Source organism: Scomber scombrus, chromosome 7, assembly GCF_963691925.1.
Source record: "Scomber scombrus chromosome 7, fScoSco1.1, whole genome shotgun sequence".
Taxonomy (NCBI): Eukaryota; Metazoa; Chordata; class Actinopteri; order Scombriformes; family Scombridae; genus Scomber; species Scomber scombrus.
In genome coordinates this window covers 23,709,681-23,735,378 of record NC_084976.1, presented here as the reverse complement: position 1 = coordinate 23,735,378, position 25,698 = coordinate 23,709,681, and the positions used below count along the sequence as shown (strand labels likewise).

The 25,698-nt window shown below is 38.8% G+C and overlaps 1 protein-coding gene across 1 annotated transcript in view; it reads left to right on the top strand.

Annotated features, from left to right (window-relative positions):
• Positions 1 to 21,191, top strand: part of agmo (alkylglycerol monooxygenase) — a 55,830-nt gene extending 34,639 nt beyond the window's left edge. The window contains exons 11-13 of the mRNA XM_062422307.1: positions 1,597 to 1,679; positions 5,610 to 5,715; positions 20,507 to 21,191. Of these exons, the coding sequence (XP_062278291.1) occupies positions 1,597 to 1,679; positions 5,610 to 5,715; positions 20,507 to 20,587 (270 nt within the window). The 3' untranslated portion in view covers positions 20,588 to 21,191. The remainder of the gene's footprint in view (positions 1 to 1,596; positions 1,680 to 5,609; positions 5,716 to 20,506) is intronic.
• Positions 21,192 to 25,698: the final 4,507 nt, after the last annotated feature.

Below are 25,698 nucleotides of genomic sequence, written 5' to 3'. Positions count from 1 at the left end.
AAAAGTAATAACAAACTCTATGTGAAGTTTTAATGAAGATTAACACACATGAGAGTGATTTCAGTGCAAATGATCAATAGTGTAGCATTTATATCGTCTTCGTAATTTAGTGTAGTAGCATTTCACTAATGAAGTGCTGGTGCATTCTCTCAGAGGTAACTCTGTCCAACCAGTCTTCATGAAGGTTGTCATAATAACGACTGCTATAATGGTCTGAATAATGAGTTAATCTGCTTCGTCTCAGGGGACAACAGAAAAAACATAATCAGCCCGCTGCTCATGGCACCGTGCTGCCAACAGATGTTAAGTTTCATTTCTATCCTCTGCAGATATTACTGCAGTTTGACACTCGATCACACAGAAAATGAAACACAGTCACAGAAGCACAAAACACTTAACTTTCCATTTTCCAAAAAAAAAAAAAGAAGTCCTGCAAATGTGACTCCAGCTGACAACACTGAAGGATTTTCTCTCTCCTGCTGGGCTGTTTGCCCACCAGGGTGATACATAGTCAAACAAATAAGATCATGTGACCAAACACGTCTGGTCTGCTGGACCCCCCTGGGTTATTAAACACAGATAAGTTCACATAACCTCTGATACCATAATTATTCTTCAGTCATTACACCTCAATACCAAAAATAACTGTATCTGTAGCCTTTGAACTCTAATGCAATTTGCTTTCGATAATTCAGCTTTAACAAACTTTGACAGTCTCGGATGACTTTTTATCCCAGAATCTTCCTGTCTGATTCTTGGAAGACATAACCATATCATCCCTCACTGTTCCCATGTGTGAGCTAATAGTTCTTATGGGGGCTTATGGATTATGAGTTTCAGATAAACATAAAGAAATACTGTTTTATTGCATCCTGTTGATGGGTTGATTTTTATGCTTACTATATATGGTCTTCAGGGTATGTACAGTGTGGGAGCAGTCGGTGAGATTTGGCTGTTAGGTTCTGTATTGAGTGTCGGAGAAATATAAACCTAAGCTGACAGTCCACGGCATCCTCAGGAGACACCGGGCTTCCAGCTGCTACCCTGAGCCAAGGCCCTAGGTTAGAGAACACAAATTAGGCTGTACATCACGTTCTGTACTCACTGCATTTGTGTGTTTGTTCGGGTCTGTTTGTGTGTGTGTGTGTGTGTGTGTGTGTGTGTGTGTCCCTGTTCGGAAAAGGTCAGTAAGAATCTGCATGGGATTTCTGCTCCGTTGTTGGTTGTTTTGGCTCGGTTTAGACGCTATCGGGATTCAAACTGCAGTCTCTTCCACTGTGGTCAAGTCCCCTGTCAAGACCCATCGGGGATGATTAGAGCGTCTATGTAAACTAGGCATGTCAGTGTAAAGTAAGAGGCGGAGTGCATTTGCTCCAAGATACCGTATGTGCCAGTACATATTCTGAAGGTCAGACATATTTTGGTTGGCACTGCCAAGTAAACAGTCCAACAGCCATGTGGTTTATGACTGCTCTCCCAGTAAGGTCTCCTGTGGATGTAACTTAACAGGCCGTGATATTGATTTAAGTTTTAGATTCTAATGTATTTTTTCCCAAACTTCATCTCTCATGGTGTGTAAACATATCTCAAACCTAGGTGCTGTCTCAGCTAACCATTCTGGGGATGACCGGCTACGTTCTGCTCACTCTCACCTCCATGGGCTTCATCATTGACCAGAGGTACAGTACTGACATTGGTTTATTATTTATTTCTATGGAAGTGGAGAGAGGGGAAATGATGGGTGAGACAGAGAAACAGGAAAGGAGGCTCAACCTCTAGTTTCTCAATCTGGGGGTTGAAACCCTCCAAGGAGTCACTAGATAAATCAAAGTGGTCGTGAGATATTTAACAGGTCAAAAGAAGAAGGAATAAAACATATTGCTAATAGTGCTAAAATGTTGACTTTATTAGTCCATCGACAGAAAATGAATTGATAACATAGTTATGCATTGTTTGTTTGTTATCCAGCAAAAAGTCTTTTTGAAGGCTGTGTCTAAATTGCATTGTCGTTATGTGTGATGACTTCGTAAAACACACCTGCCTTGTGGCGTTAGCTGTTCAGTCAATACGTGGGCTCGTATTCAAGTTCATTCAAACTAATTTTGTGTTAGTGCACATTAGTTCAAACTTGATTTTTTTTTAAAGTGAAAGCCCTACTTTGCATTCTGAACTGTTGACTTATGTTTCCCACTGTTTCCTTAGATTTATATAATTAAAGGTTTGATAGATTATGAAAAAAACAATTGCATATTTGTGCTCTTCAATCACACAAATAAGATTTTGTTATGCCTTTTTATCTAATCAGTGTATTTCTTTGTGAAATACTGGATAGTTGTACGACTTCAGGTTTCAAAAACTATTCAAATGAAACTTGGGTGTACTGCTTGCATATCCTAGACTCATGCAACCTGTGACCACAGAGTCAAGAGCTGACTTTGTTTCACCTTCAAGAAAAAAAAGTTTAATTAATACCAGCACAGAGATCTGAAGCCCCATTCAGACATGATTAATATTCCAGGGTAGAAATGGTTAATAAATGATAAACTCATTGTTCTGGAAAGCATTTGAGCCAAATTACATGAGGTGATTATGTGATGGTCCATGTATTATTAACTAATTACCCAGTAATTTGTTTTATTTAAAATTAAATTATTTGGACAGACAGTTACAAAGTCTACCATGAAGGTTACTGGTGTCTGTGAGATTAGTCACATAAAATCAGGTTAAAGTGGACCTATTGTGCTCATTTCCTTTATATTTTTATTCAGGGATTCCACTACATTAGTGGCATGGTAATGGCCCTTTATGCAGCCCCTCAGTTCAGCCTCTGTCTGAAACAGGCAGCTTTCGGGAAGCCTGCAAAGGGGCAACCGTATCAGAGTTGTGTTAAGTTACTGCTGATGCAAACCTAACATTTCCTGCTTTACTGCTTCATATTAAAAGCATTTAAATGGTGAAACAATAGGGGACTTTTATTGTGAAGAATGTACAGGAAATTAAAGGTGTTCATTAGCGAATTAGCAGAGCTTCATTTGGGGCAATACAACTGGGCGACACAACAAGATATGGAGCTATTTGGAGCTCTTTGTTCAACAGATCAGTTAGAAATAATGCAAAAAAAGGAATTATGCAGGAAGGAATAGTACAAGTAGAAACAGCCTCAGAGTGATGATGATGTCTGCTGTGTAATGGAAAAACGCTCACAGTGTGCCAGCCCAAATCAAGGCTCGATGTGACTAGCCCCAAAACAATGGAAAAATGCCATAATGTTAGTCAAGCGGAGCAGTGAACTGCTTTGCGTGGAGCACATGAACATATAAAGAAATCCATCACAAGTGTTGGGAGCGTTCAGAGCAGTCTGAAGCTGGTGCTTTTTGTTCATAAAGATTACTTCTGCATCATTATATCTACACTTTGGCCACGTTTAATACGAACATCCGACACTGTAACATTATATCTGTGGCTGAAAATAAGGAAAAAAATGGTTAGTCTTCTCTACAAAAGAATACACATGTGCCCTTAAAGCATATGATCGAACATAGCATGGCATTCAATGAAGAAGACTCCCTCACAGTGAGCAACATGAAGAGAGCTATTCTCAACAACATTTAAGACCAATACATGAGGGAACACAACTACCTGCTGGAGGACACTGCATCTAGGGGAAGACCAGCAACAGAATTTGATCCACAGGCTGAAGGACAAAGGCTGTGCATTTGCAACACAACCAGGTATTTATTTTACTCTATTTCTCTCTCTCTTTCTCTGAATGTGTGCATGGTTTTTTTAATTACTTGGTTTATTATGGCCTATATATATTTTAAATGTCAACCAGAAATTTAGGATCGGTCTCTGTTACACCTAGATTTACTTTTCCATCTCTGCTCCCATTTCACTGTGAAAGGAAACAGATGAGGGGGGAGCAGCCACCAGTGTCCCCACACCTGCAGCAGAGAACAGCCTGTTGACCAGACAGACGCAGCATATGGAGCCGAGCTGGAAAAAAACTCCACCCAAGAAGACAGCACTGGAAGATCTCTTCGGAGGGACTTTAACTAAAGCAGCAGCACCACAGTCCATCAGTCAGATTGATGCAGAACAGTCCCTCACAAGCTGTCCGCTCAAGTGGTGGAAAGAAAATACTCAGCTCTACCAACTGCTCTACCCTTTGAGCAAAAGCATACCCCTCCATACCAGCCATCTCTGTCCCTGTGAAAGGGTTTTTGTGACCACAGGGGATAACGTAAATGTACAGAGATCTCAGCTTCTGCCTGAAAATATAAAATATATTTTCTGTCTCACTTTTACAAAGAAAAAACGAAATGTGCATTATTTTTCATAGTTTATACTGCATCTCAGAAATACATTGTAAAAAAGGATTATTTTTGTCAGAGAAATAAAGGGATCTATTTCAGTCATGCCTTCAGTCAGATTGTCTTTGATGTCTTTTATGTTTAAAATAAAAAAAAAAATCATGAGAAAATCCTGAAATAGGTATCATGAATTGTTCTGAGTTGTGAGTTGAGTCATATGTAGTTACTTTCTTGGATTAAAAAGCATACAGCATTTCACAGTAACAACTATATTTCTGTTCTAATTTTTAAATGTATTTTCTAAACATGAGATTATGTCCGTCTTTTTAACTGAACAACACGTCAACTAGTAATCTGACTATCCGAATGCAAACCAACTGTATTATGCAGGTTGAATGAAAATCAAAGAGTGATGTCTTACACTCATGTATGAAACTACAGCTCAGAGTCCTCTGAGTCATACTCTGTCTCTTAAAAGCTCCACTGTGTAGTCTTTGCTTGTAGTACAAGAAGCACAAAGTCTCTGAGGTTTTGGTTTGTATTAGTTTCTCTTTGCTAAATGTGTGCTGCGATAACATGAGCAACCGCAACACTAAATTCAGTGTCTGTTGATTTAGCCATTTAATGCTGAAAAGTTGCAGTAATGTAGCAAAGTTTCAAGTTCTCGCAAATGTTGTGATTTCTTGAATTTGTGCTAATTAGTACTATCGCTAAATCACAGTTTCCTCATAACAGCTGACATTTAGCCCATTTGATGAGCTGGGTGTTCTTACTCTTGTTATGAATTATTACAAATTTTTTCCAGACATCAGAATTAGTGAGTTGGCATCTGTCGACTTTACAGAAACCTCTCTACTACAGTCTTCAGCTGTTACATAGAACTCAAACTGTGTGCTGGACTGATGAAACTCAATAACACCAAATGCAAAAACTCACAGATTGTAAGATTAAAATAACCCAAGCTCCCCTAGAGAAATGTATCTCATCTGAATGGGGTTTTAATCTCTATAGCACGTGTTGCTGGTGTCATATATCTGCCATGTAGCAGTGGAATTGACCTGCTAATAGACTATGACTCCTCACATAAAACGTCAGGGGTCAAATCTATTTGAACTCAATCAGCTCTGTAAATTGAAGGTTCTCCCATTAAAAAAAACTTGATTATTCCTGTAACATCATCACTGCAAAGTCTGTCCTCGGCGTGAAGGCCGGGGGCGTCAGTAAGGTGAACAAATCAAGCCGAAATGTCATTTAGCCTCAGTGTTGTGTTGTCAGCTGATGTGTCATCTTGTTCAGGCCAACAGCAGCTGTCCTGGAGATGCTACGCTGTGTCGTCATGGTGACAATGCATAGGTACAGCTACATGAAGCCCCTGCTGCCTGCTCTGGCTGTTCCAACAGAGGTAACAATCATCTTTATCCTTCTATAATAGACAATAGAGCTGCAACTGATGATTATTTTCATTATCGATGTATCTGATTATTTGCTTGATTCATTGATTAATCATTTCGTCTATTACATTCCTCAGAGCCCAGGACATTTTCCAGATGTCTTGTTTTGTTTGGTCAACAGTGAAAAACCTCATAATATTCAGTTTACTATCGTAACAAACTTACTTTCCAGAAGCTAACCAGCAAAAGTTCATAATTTTTTCCTAAAACTATTAAATGACTATCAAAATATTAGCTGCTGATTTTATATTGTCCATTGACTAATCAATTAATGGACTAATTGTTGACACTCTCACAGACAAATTGACCAACTCTGCACACATTCAGTAAGATGTATTACATTGGCAGGACTTTTGCAGAACACTTGTAGAAGTTAGTGCAGTGTATCTAAAATTCCCAACTTGATTTTCAAAGTCTGGGAACATTTTGAAAATAATCATTCCAGGTCTTAGTAACTGTGGAAAGTTAATTAAACAACTCCTGCTAGAATCATTTTCTTGTATTTAGTAATTTGTTATAACAAGATAACTTAGTGATGCCAGTATCGAGTATACATAGACAATCTGAAATCTTCAAATTATGAAATGATCGTCTAGAACGCTCTGTATGTATTTTCCTGTGATTGTATGTGTTGTGTGGTCTGTTTTGTGTGCGTGAAATGTGTGTGAGCTGGGTGCTAAGTCCAGCTCTGCAGCCCTGTGATCTATGAGTCCAGATGCGTCTCCCAATTGACCATAAAATTGGCGTGCCTTTCTGGATCTGGCAGCCCGACTGTAGATGGCGGCTGACCTCTCATTATTTGCCCTCCTCCCTCTCTTTTCTTTCTGCTCTCTCTCTCTCCCTCTCTGCCCGCCCTTGCTGCTTGCCATCTCAGCCAGTGTGAACGAGAGCAACACTTCTGGAACCAATTAGTGCTGTCTGCTGCTAACTAGAGCCGGCTGATGAGATTTGCACGTGAGCGCTGAGTCGCTGCTTTTATTGTCCTCTGATTCCACATCTGTGCTTCTCAGGTGTTCAAAAGACAACTTTCTACAATTTTCTTCTTTTTTTTCCCTCACCATAAAATAGACTAAAACTGAATGAATTACATTATTAGGCATGTCTAAAATGAGGTGCATATCCAATCAGCTTCAGGGCAAAAAAAGTCTTGATTTATGCTGCACATGCTGCACGGCTGTGTCACTTTGACAGCACTGTAAGTTTTATGCAGCCTTTCCCTTAAGTGAATCATTAGGCCTCATTTCAAGTCGCAGTACATCAGGTTGAGCCGAATAAATGTCTCGCTTGCAGGTGGGGCTCATTGAAAATCCTCACAATTTACTTGAAATGGTTCCTGACATATTTGTGCCCTTTGCTCAGAACTACAGCAAAGGGAAAAAAACATGAAACCACCCCCAAACTTGAAGGTACTTTAATGATATATGGGTCTGACGCATGAGGTGAACGGCTAGCTCTTTGTTGCAGAGGGGGGCGTGTTTTAAAGTCGAGCCAATCAATTAACAGTCACTCGAAATGGAGGAGGGGAAATTCGTATTTAATTGTATTCAGGCCCCATGCAACTGTACAGTTGTGTAAAGTGGAGGTGGTGGGGGGGGGGCTACAAAAAAAAATACAAAAACTAGGTCGGTTTGTGGTCCTTCAAACCCAGTGGTGTGATATACTGCACCCTCAAAGCTCACAGTGGTATTTATAGTGGCTCTGGAGATTTCCCTTGTAAAGCTGCAGGCTTGACCTGTAAACCAGGACTGCCTCTCGCTCCCAGCCGCCCACTCACCCTCCCAAACCCACGTCTGTGCCGCTCACATGAAGGCCTCGCCGCTTCAGACGAGACGAGGCTGGCAACCGTGTGTGTGCGTTTGAATGAGCAGGGCTGGTGGAGTGGGGGAGGCGAGGGGGGCGGGGTTGTGTGAGGTTATAGCTGTCCATCTAAGTTATGTTATGGGTGTGTTTGTGTGTGTGCTGTCACCCAATATGAGCATCTGTTTGCCTGTGTAGATCATAGCAACCTCAGCTCGTGCCATCTTTGAGAATTGGATGCCCACAAATAGAGCCAGACTGATACTGGATTACTGAGGCAGATAACGAGACAGCTATTTGACAGCTAAAAATCTGATCATTATTCATTTTTGATGTATAATTATTGATAAGGATCATTTTGATTTGATTATTAAAGAATTGTGACTGAGATATGTACAGCGTGGGACATTTCATAGTTGAATAATAAACTTGTCAGCATTCTCTGGTGAACAAACAATTTAATGGTAACACAGCTTCTAAATTACTGCAACATACCTTTGACATTGCTGGACTGCAAATATCACTTATTGTCCAACATACAGTACACCAAAATCTGTCAAATGCCTGTCAGCCTGGCTAATATTCCACACAAGTTCACAAATAGTAGCAATAATATAAGAAATAACTAAAAAAACATTTGTTGTGATATGACTGCAACCTTAGTTCTTGTTCCTGTTACACCGTTGTTAATTATTGTATTCAATTCTCATTTATGTTGTGTATTTAAACTATATATATAAACTATAATACACTGTGGTACATTATATACTTTATTTGAAATAATTTCACATGATTATGTTTGACTGTTGCAGATTTCTTTCTTTCTTACATTATTTCCTGACTACTTATTTTATTATCACATGAAGAAGTTTGTCGAAGCGTAAAATCTAAGTTCAAGCCGTCATACCCCTTTCACCCCTAAAGTAATTGTAGTTCCTGTTGTAGTTTTTGTATCAGGGGCCATTGTTAGTATATCAGGCAGTCTGATGTGGCCCCCAAGTGAGAAATGCTGGGTCTCTCACACTGCCCCGCTGTGTTGCAGCTTGTTAAAAGAAAATATTTTAAGAAAGCACTTATTACCCACATCCTACAGTGACTGGAGTGCATTAAACTTCAAGACTTCAGCTTTACATGACTGAAGATCCTTTAAGTAAATTATGTTAAAGCAGTAGCCTACAAAGGTTAGAGTGACGTATATAGTGACACTGAGTTTTGTCACTACTTTTAGCCCTTTTCAAACTGTTATAGCGACATTTCTCAAAATCAATAATATGACACCATTTAGCAGCTTCTAGTAAATCTTTGCTAAAGCTGCAAATTGCTGTTTCATTTTTTAAAAAACTATTTGGCAGTATAATCAGTTTGCACCCGAAAGCGGCTTTAGCTTGACACAAATCATTTAACCAGAATCTGAAGCTGGTTGTTCCATTGATTTCTTGCCAATTAGTCTGCAGGCCCTGTTGAAATGCTTCTACGAGTCATTATTCAGCTCTCCTGGATATTTTAGGTGCAGTATTTAGGTTTGTTTTTAGGATGGCACTGCAGTTGATAGCAGACAAGATGCTGTTGAGTTAAGATCCCCAATATGGCTGCCACAAGACATGTTATGTCATTATGTGAAATCAGCACTTTTCTAAGAATGTGTCAACAACAGTTTAACTCATAAATTCACAAAGGTTGTAATGCTGTTGTACATGATTGTATTATAATGTGTGGTGTTATTCTCTGTGTGTGTCCACATGCACATGTATTTCTGTCTACTCTGTGTCTGGGGGGCACTTGTGGAGATTGGGCTGTAATGATGTAACACATGGTTGTATTACTGTGTGGGGCCCTGGTCTGCCTGAAGGCACAGAGAAACATGCTGCAGAGCGGAGCTTCGACGTTGTATGTCCCAGAGTAATTAAGCAGCTTTTCTCTCAAAACGGCCACTAACCGCTGGTGAAGTCACAGTGATTTAAGGGGGGAGCTCGTAAAAATTCACCTGTCTTTGGTCAAGAAAGAGAGAGCTTCTCAGGGCTTCCTATTGGCTTAGGAAAAAAATTAAGTCTTACTTTCTTAGTTAAAATCCACTCTGACAGTTTTCATTATTATCATATAAAACAGAAAATTCCCCAAATAAAAAAATATAAAAGCCTTAGAGGTTTAGACTTTTCCGCTTTGCTTTACTACTGCAATATGACTGAGATGTTTCCTTGTAATAAAATAGTTCAAAACGTTGTATATTAGCTCATGCACGTCTGACACATGAGAGGCAAATCTAAATTTGCGCAGTCCAAAATATAAAAAGAACTTCTCTAAATAGTTTTTAAACCTCATTGGACTTTCCATCTTTTCATCAGTGTGCTGATAGTGTTTTCCAATCAAAGAGTTCTTTTTATGTCAGACTTCCAAGGGAAAGAGAAATGCCCAATGGCCAAAAGAAGAGGTCAAAACAATATTATGAAGTTCATGTCAAACACAAAGGCCCAGGCTCAGCACAAAGCAGCTTTATCTTCAACACATCATCTGACTTGTCTATAAAAATTGCAAATCCCACCCAGTCTTTCCCGCCGTCCCAGCAATGAGCAAGCAGATAAGACAGCAGACGGTGAGAGGTCACTGTTATCTGACTGTGTTGTTTCCACCCGCTAAATCTCAGGTGCGAGAGGTTGGCGGCCTTTTTTTTTTTTGAAGCAGGAATGTGTGGTAGCAAGAAGCAGCTCTGAGGTTAACAGGATTGTTTGGAGCTATGGAAACTCGGTGAGCATGACATCATCTGAGAGCTCGCAGGAATGGAAAGGAAAGGAAATCTCCTCCCAGGGAGAAAATGGAGGGATTTGAAAGAAATGCTGGGTAGGACTGTTCCGTTGGAGTAAACAGCGGGGTGGTCGACCGTACACAGTGTGAAATATTATCACTCAATGTGCAGGGGATCATGCCCGTCAAAGAGTAACCGCTTGGTTTATGTTGTCAAACCACTTGCCAGGTAAAGCTATGGAAATCCAACAGCAATTGGCCCTTTGGGAGTTCTCTAGCAGTATTTAGTTTGGCTTTTGTGGAGTTAGTTTCTGTGGCCAGTGTGCACTTTCTTTTGAATTTGTCTTCCTATTTGTGCTTTAATTCATGGATGAAACACAACAGTCATCCAGTTTATGATGCAGCTTCAGAGCCAGCATGTGAACCTGATTGAACCTGACGATAGCAGCTCTGGGGTTGTTGTTTTTTTTCTTACAGTATAATTTCTCCCTCTTCTCAAATGCTCATAAAGCTGATTTCACAGAACTGTAATGGCGATTTCCAAAGACGTCTGCTCACAAATTCAAAACATAGCAAATGATAAAAGACTTTCATAATGTTGAAATATAAATAAGTCAAAGAATTTTACTATAAAATCTATCAGAGTAGTGCTGAATGAGGGCTTACTGTATTAATTTAGCAATCTTTATTGCAGTGCAAGCTTTCATCACTCCCTGCTCAGTTTATTAATTTCTCTTTCCCTGCCACGCTCATTGGCTTACTGGCTAACAATCACACGTCCTATACTGTAGTAAAATGAAATTCTTCATAGTCCTTTTTTTCACAATAGCTCAAGCTACAGTATCTTGCCTGAAGTGAGGTGGAAAATGGTTTCTGCTGCCAGGATTTATGAGCAGAAGGGGGTCACAATTTTGGGCAGACTTCAGATCTAAGGTTGCAAAACAGACAGATTAAACCACAATAAGGTTATTTCCTGGTTTCCTCCTACAAAGACACTCCATGAATTAAAGCTCCACCAATCTACATTTTCTATATTGACAAAGAATCAGTTGACAGAGTGAAATGAGAAGCTCCAAGGTTGCATATTTTTGGTGAGAAGATTGAGATACATAGATCCAACTTTTGATCCCCTGTTACAATATCTAAGCTGCAGTTATTCTCTGATAAGTAGTACCAATCAAAGTTCCTCCTTTTTTTCTCCAATGTAAAAATATTTTTCTTTGCTCAAACTTGTCTTGGCCATATATCTAAAGTGTCCAGTTAAAGCAAGATATTGAACCCCAAATTGCTCCCGATGGTTAGGAGACCACCATTGGTATGTGTGTGATTGTGAATGGGTGAAAAAGAGAAAAGTGCTTCGAATAAAAGTGGTATAAAATGCTGTCCATTTATCTCTGAATAGCAGAAACACATTATTATTAGAGATTGGTGTTCATTGGTACCGATCAGTGCATTCCTCTTTCAGTCCTTTTCTTGTCGGACCTTGATGTTGAGTTCTTGTAGCCTTTTTATGTCTTCTCTGCCTTTTAAGTCATATCCTCAAAATATTTTTAAGGCCCAGTGCATAGTTCTTGAGTCATGCTCCACAAACTTGTGTGCACACCTGCAAAACTCTGCAGTGACACATTTCAACTGGCATGTGGACTCAGCAAGTGCTTCTGGAAATTTTAAACATTGCGGTCTTAGCCACGCCGACTGTGTGTTGCTTCTTATTGATGATTGACTTGTCGGTCTGCAGTATTCCCAAAACACTCGTGGTCATCAGACAGGAAACATATTTTTAAGGATGAGAAGAAAAATGAGGCAAGAAGAAAACAACACACATGCAGTACAATGGAGACATGCAGACCCTGCAGAAGTTTTAACAAAGCTGCCTTTTTTCTTCAACAGCCGCGTTCTTGTGTGCTAGATTTGTCCACAGCGCCTTCTACAGTCTCAGAGACCAATGGCAACTCCCACACTGACAACTATGTACACAATAAATGTTGCGGACTCTGCACACACATCCGCAGAGGAGATGGTGTGTGGGTTGGATCGGGGACCATGTGTGAGCCCTCCACATTTCGTTCTGACTCTCCAAGACTTTGAGTTTCGGTGCACATGCATCTCGATGATCCTGCTCTGTGAAACTTTTTTACCTTAAATCGTGAGCCTCTCCAGGGCTTGAACTTGTGAAGGTCTCCACTCACGTTGTGTTCTTTCTTCAGAACTGCTTTTTCAGGTGACCCAATTTCTTCCTCTCAGAGGTCCTGAGCTTCCTCTCTGGAAAGACTTCCTCTTCTTTTTGAAACAGGAAGTTGAGTTGCTCTCCTTCTTCTTGCACAGTGTCCCTCTGCTGCTGCATGACCTCTTTGTCTGGCCCCTAAGGCAAAATCCTTGATTGTCAAAATATCTTTGTCCCTGCTTGACTTTTTTAAAATAAGATATTATTTATGTAGCACTTTTCAAAAACAAGTCCTTTACAAACACATGAAAAACACGTGAAATAACCAGATGAAAATGAAATAAAAGTAGAATAGATACAGTAACAACCACACACGAGGTATGAATAACTACAACAGAGTAAAAGCAAACAGAATAACTGATTCAAGAAAAAGCTATTCCCAAAAAAAGTGCATCATGAGTCAATCTGATCCTGTTTTCCATCTGATTTTGTTTTTTATGGTTGTAGTTAAATAAACTTAAATTAGACGGTAGATCTTAGTTTACTCATTTTGATGCCTGATCATTGTAGAGCTGATTGTTGTTGATTACTTCCTCTTTGGCCTTTCACAATGCCACACATGTGGTAAGGAGACAGAATGGCTTCAAGAAAAGTTGGCTCCAAATTCCACAGTAGGAATGCACAACAGAGACTGTCATCATTTTTATAAATATCAGTGGGTGGATGGAAGGAGTCGAGGGAAAGATACACCTTTTACTGGCCCTCCGAGACTCATTCATCTGTACTTCTCTGAGGAATCCCATTGAACTAATTCACAGAAGAGCCAGACGTCTTCTCTGTGCTCCCTGAAAATACAAACAGGGGCTTGATTTTGCAAAAACAAATGCAACCTTCTGTCCTCTCTTTCCTTTTTTTGTGTTTTTCTTTCATCCCTTCTTTCTGGGCACGTGCCCACCGCCCTGCCTTTCAAATTTCCGCCGACTACCACGCACTTCACCAACGGGTCCACTATAGTGCGGCCACCCAGGGAACTGTGGTTAATGATGAGGTGAAGACTTCTCTTATTGAAGCTGAAGTGGTGCCAAGCTGCTGGGGTCTGAAGTGAATTGAACAGATATAAAAAGTGTTACTCGCAGGGATTTGTCTCATGTTTTCAATGAGGCATAATGGTCTGGATGAGTCGTTGTTGACCTTACATATGACCTTCTAGCAGACACATGGTAAATGAGTACAAATACCAGATGTGAAAATGAAAACCTCTAAACAACTGTATCATTCTAAATTGGCATATCATCAGACCGCTTAATGTTTTGCTACATTTTCAGCGTACAGCAACTGCCGTTTCACATGTGTTTTGTCTGGCTGCACGATATGTATGTGTGTGTACGTGTGTACGTGTGTGTGTGTGTATGCGTGGGAGTGTGACGGTGATATTTCTCATGGCTGTGCTACAGAGCAGGCACTACACTGACTCTCTGGTGGGACGTTAACCTGCTTAGCGTATCCTTCCTGAGTCTGCTCAAACAACGCGCGCACAGAGACTGTATATCTGCTCAAATGAACAGACAGGAAGTCCTGTGTGTGTGCGTGTGTGTGTGTGTGTGTGTGCGTATGTGTGCGTATGTGTATTTGTGGTCGTAAGAGAGAGGGTACACATGTTCCAGTGCAAAAGTGCAGGTGTACCTCTGCAGGACTTTGTGTGTTTGTATATGATGTGTGTGCTGGTGCACCTGTGTGTGCATGTGTTGTATGTGTGTGTGTAGGCATGCATTTCTGTTTCTGTAGTCGTGTTTCCATCAACTTATTTTTATGAACATTTTGAAGTCTCCCATTAGAAAAGGGTCAATGGAAACATGCCCTTTTTGCTAAAGAGTTAAATGGGAGCCTTTGCTGAAATAGTTCTGACATAACTCGGATGACTGATCAAATGTTTCTAAAGTTTTTCAGCATCTTCCCGGATATTCACATAATGCTCTAAAACAATACCAGCTGACATGAAAGAACAATCATAATTTGCCCAATTTAAAAAGATTCCTGAAGACCTCTCTCCCTTTTTCTGTCATAGATGGCCAAGGCGACTGGATTTTTTTCTGGTTCACAACCTCTACTTCTTCAACTCTGATTATTACAGCTGTGCATAATGTAGTCTATACCTCCAACTTCTGATGAAACTTACTTACTTTGTGTAGACACATTTATTCACTTCAAACCAGTTGATGGAAATGCGCCTAATTCACATTTTCTCTTTTGCAACATTTCAAAAGTTCACTAAAATTCACTTGACATCTAGATGGAAACACAGCCTGGGAGAAGATTAACAGTGTATTCACAATGTAATGTCAGTGTATGTTTGTAGGTGTACATGTCATATATTCCTTACCTTTGCCAGTTGTTTTAGGGGTTGATGTAAGTCTCGTTTTCACAGTTTTAAACTGATTTTAAGTGTTTCAAACCAGATTTTGGCTATGTTTCTAGCATGAAAAAAGTATTTATGCATATAGAAAGGTCCTCATGTGGCAAACTTAGAAGAAAAATGGGTACAAATAGTACCAGATTCTCTAAAAGAAATACATTAAAGTAAATACAAAATGTAACTTCAGATTGGAGTGCATTTTTGTCTCTTTCTATGTGACTTGCTCCACATTGTAGTTTTAGATCAAAGAGTATTAACAAATATTTTTTTTCTGGTTTATTTTAACCAGCTTTGTAACATGTTGATGCAGCAGACTTCCCCTCCTCCTGCACTGCAGCCAGGTTAAAACAAAAAGCTCTGAATTATTTTCCGATACAGTTCAGTCCAGGTCTGGTGGACTGTAGGCAGCCATATGGAGAGGGAGCTCTGGAAACATCCCATTACAGGTCATATATCACACGTCTGACAGCAGCCATTCTGCCTTGTTTTCATTTCAATCACGAGTGCAGCTGCGTTGGAGAGCGCTGAGGCTCTGCCATGTTAACCCGCCGAAGGCTGGAAGACAGTTGCCTGCGGTATAGAAACGCACCCTGGGGTGTTTGACGTATCTGCTTGATGCTTCATATCCATCAACAGCACACACATGACTCTGGTTAATGTAGAGATGAAGCAGCATAATGCTCGGAAGGTCCTTGCAGACATTTTTGTATTAACGTTTAATATTTGAGCATGTTTTACTGAATGTTTTCCACAGAGTTTGTGTGTAAGATGTGTGAAAGATTTTAAACAGTGTTAACACCATCATGGGAAACTGAAAGTCTTCACTGAAAACCAAAACAAAGACTGTTTTTTATGTAGCAGCTATTTAGTATATTTTTAATGTTAACCAGCATTTAATGTCAGGGAATTTATATGGCATGTATAATTTAGAATTTAGGACATGTGAGTATTACAACATGATTGCTTGAAGGCTTTAACTTGGTAATACCCACTGATTTTTTTTTTTTTATTAGTTTATGTGGTTCACTGTTTATTACACAGGAGAAAACAAAGTTGCAGAGGTACTTAAAGCAGCTATGTGTAATGTCAAATGTCTCGTACTGATGAACCTACAGAGAATTGTCATTGACTGCAGCCTCGGCTTAGAGAGGGTTTAGCTCATTGTTTAGTTGTCCAGCTGCAACTTTACTGTTTTGGTTCACTCTCAGTGCTCATAGTGTCATTTTCAGCTGCAGCAGGCAGCTGTTTGCAGAGAAAAGTCACTGTACACTACCTGTTCAGCACCAAACGACAAACAGACACAGTTAGTGTGTAGCTGGTGAACACAGTGGAGTATTTAGCAGCTAAAGAGCCAGATATTTCCCTCAGAGTGAACACAGGCCTAACATTCACCAGGTGGACAGAAACTCCACTTCAGATTAATGATGATGTTGCTCTGTAACTGCTGCAGTGTAAATAAGCAACCGTCTGCTAACAAGTGCTACACAGCCTGTCAATTTAAAACCTGATGATATGTCAGTGTTGTATTCACAACTTGTTTCTGTTGCCCTCAAGTGGCCAAAACATCCTTTAATGCAAGTTTAAAGCTGCAATGTTCTCCCCCTTCTCCTGAGGGAAACATCTGGCTCTTTAGCTGCTAAATGCTCTGCTGTGTTCACCAGCTAGTCACTGACTTTGTCTGCCAGTCGTATGGTGCTGAGCAGGTAGTGTACAGTAAGTTTTTTAGAGCTTTTTTGCTGAAAAGTATAAGGAACAGTGCCACCTCATGTTATGTCCTCTGTGCATTACCTTTCTTCATGAAAACTAGGCCTGGAAGTATGTTTTATTTAATATTATTTAAACTTTGTTTATTGCAGTCCACACTGAGCTGCTCCTGACCGAGGCAGAAAGAACCTCCTTGTCTTCCCTGAGTAAATAAAGCTCAACAAAGACGCAGAGAAAATCTACTAAAACCACATGTTCGTGGGTTTTTCTATTACCACCCTTAACAAAGTGCCTTCTCCCCAAAACAAAGTGAGTGTGAGTCGATTTGCTGAGATCTCTACTTTAGGAGCCGGTGCTGTCTGGCCGTAGTGCTTATTTGTAGACGATCAAACCCGCTTCCTTCCACTGTGTAATCTGTCCCACATGGATTTCTTACAGAGTCCATTAAATGTAGCATATAGGGGGGGGAAAAGGGACGGATTGGAAAAGAGAAAAATAGGTGCCCTTCCTCTGCCTCTACATGCGGCTTTGATAGAAGCCTCTGTCATGTTACCGTCTGTTTGAGTGAAATGTGATTTGCGATTTTCTGCCAAGCTGGCGCTTTACTCTCAAACCTAATCCGTCTCTACAAGATGGACACAATGCAGCTTCATGTATTTGTGATCTTCCATCTGTTTTTCCTTCTGGGAATTCAAACTTTTAGACGTCCTGTTTAAAGTGTATTAAGTGTACTTAAACCAGGGGGAGCAGTAAGTTGGGAGATGACTTTATCCAGTATAAGTTCAAGTAAAAGCCAAAAGTCAAATTTGAACTTTGGATTTTATTCCTGATTTCCGTGCGAGGTGCCACCCTACCCGCAACCTCGAGTAAACACGCTGGAAAGGTTACGACATCAAATAACATTGAAAAACACGATCACAGTCGTTCTTAATCAAGTCAGATTAAGTCGGTTTATTTGTCGAACACATGTAATACAACAACTGTGGACCAAAGAGCTTTACAGAGACGGAGAATTACGATCAAATAAAAACACAGACATAATTATGAGGATCAAGGGGGAAATTAATAATTGTGTGTGATAGAATAAGTATAAATAAAGAAATACAATTTGGATAAAATCCTAAAAACACAACAGCACTGGACAGAAAAAAGCTTATTGCTGGTTTATTTATTTAAATCAACCTTTGGGACTATAAACTCTGTCAGGTCGTCCTTATTTACATTTTACATTTAGTCTCTTTTCAATCTTTTGAGAGTGCAGATTTGTTTCTTTACTCACTTACTGTATATAATCCTGTGTGTGTGTGTGTGTGTGTGTGTGTGTGTGTGTATAGTTTCAAAGTGTTTCATTCATCAGTTGACCCAATTGTATGATTCTGATTGGATAATTAATCCAACATCTATATATATTTCCCATTTAACTTAAATGAAAAGTGATCTCAGACTTTTGGACCCTACCATGTGTGATTTTTTTTTTTAGTTTTATTCAAGTTAAGCTGCTCTCTGATGCACCTGTCACACATTAATGGGTAGAGAGATTTTTTTTCAGTTATATAAACCTAAAATTAAAAACATTTCCAGCTCCAGTGTTACTGTTACCTGTAGTCAGTATAACATCTTATTGCTGCCATATGAAATGTCCTTGTTACATCATCTTATGTTACAAGACAAAAAGTTCCTTGTTTTAATCAGATAAGTCAATATGTTGTTATAATGTGACATCTTTATTGTTTTTTTACAAGCTGTGTTGATTGTGTGTAATAAGACCATTTTGTGATATCAGAAGATAAATTGAGACGTAGTTTTAAAAAGAAAAGTTTCTTGTTAGAAAGTAATTATCAGGTGTGATGTAATATGAGAAAAACAGGTCATCATAACATGAAAAATATCCTGATTATTATAACTGATTGAAGCGTAAACACTTTTTTAATGTTGTAGCTGATGAAGTCAAACTCATTTTAACTTGTTTATATATTATTCAGTAGTTCAATCTGTAAAAATACCAACTTTTATTTTATTTTATGAACACACAATCATTTTATTTTGTGCCCTCTTCATCTGCAAAGTTACTACAGCTGTCAGATAAATGTAGTGAGGTAAGAATTATAATATTTCCCCCTGAAATGAAATGAAGTATGAAGTAGCATAAGTAGTAGTAGTATGAATAACTTTAAACTGTACTTAAGTATCGTACTTATAAATTCCACCAATGATCTGAATACAGTTTTATAGTCTTGTTATTTATCTCGTAGTTGGTTGGTTTGGAGTTGAAAACTATGAAAACAAAATTTGGATTTTCTTTAATATCTCTGGCAACTGTGAAGGGGAAATTTAGGGATACTTTAAGGATCAGGGACGCTCTAACAAAAGAGGGTGGACATGTTTTCAGTCTCTTCTTTTTTCTAGTTTCGTCTGTCGTTTGGCTTTTATTCTCTCTCTGCAGGGAGGCTGTTTTCAGAGCAGGTAGAAAAGCAGAGAGAGGAGGTCTGTGTTGTACTCTCTCTCAAAGGAAAACAGCTGCCGTGTCCAGAAGGGGAAACGTTGCTTTTTTTCCCATCAGGCTTTTTGCCTGTGATGGACAGCGGTCTGGTTTTGGCTTGAGTTGCGATGTAGGATGCAGTTTATGGGCCAGAACACAGCGAGGGGTGGAGGCGAGGACTGTTTCTGGCAGAGCCCCACTCTCTGAACAGCATGGTCCTCCATGTCGATGACCCTTCTGACCCCATCGTGAGAGTATCGGGGGAAACGACCTGCTTCTTAACCTTTAGAGCCCACTGACTATATCGTCCCGAGACTAGCTGCATATGGAGGGTCTCACTGTTTTCTTTCAATTAGAGATTCGCTTTCACTCCTCGTAAATGATACCTGCTGCACGTCTTGTGTCTTATTTTTGTCAGAGAGATTTTTTATGTCATTACAATCAAGTTTGCTTTTTACTTGGTGCAACCACTTTTGACATTTTGCATTTTGCAAATTATCTGATACAGTAAGTGCATAAATCTGAAGTCCATCAACATTAAGAGAGGCTAGTGGGTTCATGTCCCCCTCCATCTGAAGAATCAATAGTGATTTCAGTTACCTAGAATTGTACCAAAAAATCTTAATCATAAAGATGGTCAGAATGAAAGTGAGGAAAACATTGAAGTGTGTAAAGCAATTAAACACTGAAACTGTTTTAGTGTTAGCTGCTCCAGAAAGCAAGATGAGCCTCGTTAAATGAAAATAACTGCAGAATAAAACAGGCTTTTAAATTCAATAATTAATTGGGGGGCGGCGGTGGGGAGGGGGGGGATACATAATTGATGAGCTATTCCTTATAAAAAAAACATTGCAAGGAAAAGGCCAAGTTCAGGTTTCAAAGGCTGGAGAAAGTTTGGTAGAACTGACAGATATTTACACCTGAAACAGAAAGTCAATCAGAAACAATTTTGACATGAAAAATGACATTCATTCAATTTCTTTATGACTTATCCTCTAAAATGAGGATAAGTAAGTTGTCCTCTAAAATGAAAATCAGTTCAAAATGTTCCTGGTTCTTAAATCTGACTATTTGACAGTTTTCTTATAATATAGTAAATTGTAATGTAATAATTAATTTTGAGCTATTCGCATGACAAAACAAACTTATTAAATATGTCAACTTGGAGTCTGAGGGCTTGTAATGGCCTTTTTATTAATTTCCAACTATCAATGAAAATATCTGATTTATTTACAGATTTTCTCCTGTAAATTGTAGAGGTTTGAGCCATTTGTAACTGTCCACTCTTGTTATCCAGAGTACAGAACAGCGTCAGTGTGTTTAATGCTTAAATAACAGTTTTCATCTCCATTCTGACTCTTAAAAAAGTGGCACAGTCCTCACCTTTGAATGAAACACACTCACATAAAGCCTCTGATCCAAACCATGTCTGTTGGTTTTTTCCAGGCCTTTGTCTCCCTCTCTCTGCTGTACTGGGGTCTGCAGAGCTTCTCTCAGCTGCACGGCATCAAGAAGAAGGCCGGCTGAGTCGTCACGAAACGTGAAAACAGATTCACATGCTGCTGACAAGGACTGTGATGGGCGGGGGAATTTTATCTTTTGTCAGTAAAAATGTCAGTAAAGTCATAATTGACATAACTCCAAAGAAGCAGCTTTTATCCAGCTCCTCTGTCAACTACTGCTATTTTTATTGTAGACGAAAACACATGAGCTGATTCAGCAGATGTAATCTTCTGCTTGAGTCACTTACTGTTTTAGGAACAACTGCAGTGTTTGAAGTCTGTTTGATGGTATGATTATTATCAAGGCAATGTGCTCAACACTTTTTAATCAAATGATGATTTTCTTCTGATAAATTTCTCCTTTCTATATTTTATCTGTACTTATGTTTAATATAGCATTGCAATAACAAGTGCTACACTGTTAATTTAAGTACTAATCTATGAACATTTTTGATCTCCATAGATGAGTACTTGATAATAATATTTTTTGTCTTGACTATGCAACATATACCTCTTGTACAACAAATGTACGTATTGATAGTTGTTAATTTCACTTGTGATTTGCAAGGTTGCACAACACTGTATGTTAGTTTTAATTTCAGACTGCAATAAGAACATTTGTAATTTTGCCTTACCAGTCTCCATTTTTTATTTCCAGTCGAAATACAAAAGAAGCCTGAAGCAAAGTGAAACCGTGACATGTGCAGCATGTGAGCTCTGTGTAGCTTCAGAAGCAGCAGATTATTCATATGAATTCATCCTTCATTCAGCTTCCAGATCTTGTGTGGGAGTGAAAAACAGTCCACAGCAGATGGTGCTGTTATGCTTCATCATTAATCTCATTTAAATTATCAACACCTTGTTTTCAAGTGGCACCTGTGTTCAACAAAAGACATACGTCAACATGTTACAGCGACATTAAGACATGTATTAAAGCACTCAGGTCGAAGGAAGCTGTAGCTGCAAGCAAGAGCAAGAAGTAGAAGCAAAAGCATTGACTGTAATTTCTATTTTTGACAAGTTGAAATCTAAAGCTTAAAAGTGAAACTTAGCGTAATTTATAACGTATTTTAATTCATAGCATGATTTTTTATTATAAAATATAATGGTAAGTATTAAATTAATCTGAAGAAAATAAATACAATACCTTTATATTTTCATAAATATATAACTAAAACCCCCCTATGTCTCAAAATGGTTATTAAATACATTATAAATAATTTAATGGTGATAAACAGTAAATATATGCTGCAATATATTCCGTCTTGAAGATGACTTAACTGCTATTGTATGACACTGTATAATTATTGCTACTGTAAATTACATAACAGGCTGTATAACAGTTACCACATGTATATGCATGAATACCAATATGAAACTAATATTCATCATGGAAACATCACAGTATGCAGAATATGTTAATGACTGTGGATTTTGTGAAAACTGAAGGAGCAGAAACAGGTGTGTGAATATTAATGATATGTTGTATTAACAGGTCTACAGATGGTGGTACATATGTGCAGAACACTCACGGTGGGTTCACTAAACACCTCATTAAACTGTTTCGCTTAACAGAAGCAGATAACATCTGCGGAGTACAGTAAGAGTGTGTTTGTGTGTATATGTGTACCATGAAAAGACCATGCTTGTTAAAAAACTTGTAGATTGGGCCACTTATTTGAACAAAAGGGTAGAAATGTTAAGCTAATTATGAAAGCCAAGAAAAGGCAGTTATATTTATCTAGCCCAAAATGAAAGTGCAACAGAAAAACAAAATGATGATTTGGTTGGACGACGTAGCTGCTACTGCATCTCTGTTCTTCACTAATAACAGCTCAGTCTGTACACACATATATGGAGCAGAAAACTACTGCTGCTCTTTGTGGCTTCAAACTGTTCAATCAGTGATGTCACTGCCTGTAATTTCCAGCAGCTGTTAAAGCCAAACCACCTGCTGTGATATCGCTGATTGGGGTGTGGCCAGATGCTTGACACACTCAAGGGTTTGGACCCATGCCAGCTCACAGTGGGATCAATTTTTATACATAAACAGATCATGTGATTGGTCAGGTGTTTGCACGTGTCAGTTTGTGTAAATGACCCCAGCTTATCTCACACACTACTAGACCCATCAGTCTATTGTTTTTTTTGATGTTTGTGCACATTTATTACTGTATGTTCAAGGACCTCTTGTGGTTTCAGTAATTCACAATTGTTAAAAATGCATTTTATATCACCATTGACTGCTCTTCTTGATTGGCTGGTAGGGTCCACAAGTGAGCAAAACTGCAGCAAAAGGCATTTCTGGCTAAAATCAAGTCTGCTGCAGGCCACATTTTGGCATTTGTCGTGGCTCAAAAACTGAAATCCACAGAAAAGTTTAGTCTCATCTTGAACTGAAGCATCTGCAGATTAATTCTATACCCAATATGTTATGATCCAGTAAAGTCAGGCATGTTACAAGATGGATATAACCCCTTAATTTGTTAGCTTTGCAGCCATCTTGACTGTATGGGAACCGGGAGTGAGAATCAACTCTTTTTTGTTTGGGAGGGGAGAGAAGGCTAGGGAGTAGTTTTATTTTGTGTGGGGGTTTAAAACAAAATGTTCTTAATAAATAGCAATGTTTAAGTTGAGACGTTTTGACTTATCATCCTGTTTATTGTTACTTTATTAAGTTTATACAGTTAGGTGAACCCAGAAGGATGTTACAGTTACAATACAATTGCACCAATTTATGCATCTCAAAGAAAACTGAGACTATACATGCATCTGCACTCTATTACGTGCACTGTTCCACTTCTATCTGGTTTTGATTTTAGATCATGCAGTCCATCTGTTTTTTGAAAACTCCCACGCTATTTTTTTTTTCCATTCTGTCTTAAAATCTGTGTCAAGCAATGATATATGTGTTATGAGATTTTCACACTCCATACAAATGTGTTATAATCCACCCAGTCAAATTAGACTGCTTAATTGCCAATCAGGTTTCAAAATCAACAGTATCCTGAGCTCTGACAGCTGGGGGCGTGTCCGCTGAAGGTGTTTAAACATGCCCCAAATTAAGTGACCATCTGAACTTCAAAGTTCATGCCATAGGTTCATGCAGAACTCCCTTAAATATTATACAATATAAAATGGGCCTTGTTTTAGGCATAATGACAATCAACAAGGCCACCCACATAGATCCCAGTTCTGGTTGAGGTCTCTTCCAGTTAAAGGGGAGTTTATCCTGGTGGCTGTTGTCAAGAGCTGCTTATAGGGAGGGGGGGGGGTAATATTTCAAGAAAAGAACTGGGATATTCTCTGATATTATATAGTCACAAATTTGCGAGAAAAATAAATCACAAATTTACTCCTTCAATTTTATGAGAAATAAACTTATATATTCTTATATAAACTTATATATTCTCTCACATTGTATGTTTTTTTTTCTCCGATAGAGGCCCAGTTTCTTGCAATGTCTTTTCAAAGTCCGGATGCTTAGGATGATATGGTGATTTTGGGCTAAGACAACAGGTGTAACCTATTTTCTGTTCTGAGTTATTTCTTAACAGATGGCTGAAAGTCAAGTTATGCTTCTTCCAGTCAAGCATTTACACAGTGAAGATGTGGTGGTTTTATTTTGGAGGAGTAAAACGGAAGTAAGTGTATGTGGATGATTGACATGTGATTAGAAAAGTGAGGAGTAGGCTATTAATGTGTGGCTGTAAGTATGGCTGTATATAACGCTTGGTTACTCAAACTATCTCCTTATTGTTAATCTCAATGGAAAAGTACAATTTGATCAGTTCCTCCACAGCAGGCATAATGCACGTGAAGCAGCCACATCTCTCCAGTGTTGCAAAGTGAGGTTATGTGACTGCTTGGCAGAATTAAACCACCTTTTCCCCGAATTTTTTCTTGTAAATTTGCAACTTGAATCTCAGAAATGCTTTTCTTCTTCTTTTCTCGAAATATTAGCAGCTATCACCCCCATACCGCAGACCAACAGGGCAGCTATCCTCATGACTACCTCTACCTGGCATTTTCCTCACCAATGTATGGTGACAGTCTCTGATGAACAACATGGATGAACTGTCACTGCGGATCAATACTCATAAAAAGGATTGTGAACTCTGCAACTTCATGATTTTTGAGGAAACATGGTGTCCTGGTAGCATTGATTTACCTGGCTGCTACATCTTCATGGTGGATACAACAACTAATGACTCAGGTAAGCGGGGGGGGGGGGGGGGGGGTAATGTTTTTTACAATAGGCTATAATAGAGAACAAAGTTCCAGCATCTTTTTAATAATTAGGACCTATCTAAATAAATCACCCCTGTCATCCTGCTCCAATTAACAGTGAGTCAGTCCATGGTGAGAGAGGAGCGAAGGTGCATTAAAATAAATAAATACATCAGTCAGAGGAAGGATTGTGTTTGGCTGTCAACCAATTTATACTATATATTTATAGTTATCTTTCTCAGTGAACTAGAACCATTTGAGTTGTTAGCATGTTAATAACTCCATTTAAATAAAAACTACAAGCCTGTGTTTTGTTTTGCTATTTATGATTTGGCGCCACCAGCACTTTGATAGAAACATATGAAGGTCTGTCAGACTGTTAGAGCGGTTGTACAGCAGATACATTTTATATTGTTGGCTATTTTTAAATGTTCAAAATAAATACTTTTTTTTTTTTTTAACTAATAAGTTTGGGACTTTTTACTTTACTACAGTAATCACATTTTTTGGTTGATACTTCAGGCGTTACAGATTCAGAGTATGAAGTAAGTTGAGTACCACTACCAAACACTGTTACCAGTACCAGTTCAAATGTGAAAGGTACTCAACCCAATCTGTCTGTAATAATTCATCCTGTTCATACTACAAGATTCTGAATGTGCTTGCAATGTAAGTGAAGGGGGACATAATGTAACATTTTATCTTAAGCTAGTATAAGGCTTCTGCAGTTTGAGTTTGTCAATTCGAGTGGCTATTTTTCAACATTTCTGCCTTTTTAGTACAACATTTATTTTTTGTGTCTCCCAAGACAATTTTCCTGTCAAGCTGTGGTGGGAGAGTACTTACAAAAAAGGGAATTTGACGCTAAAAAGATATTAACTTGATTTGACTAGATTTGATCTAGAG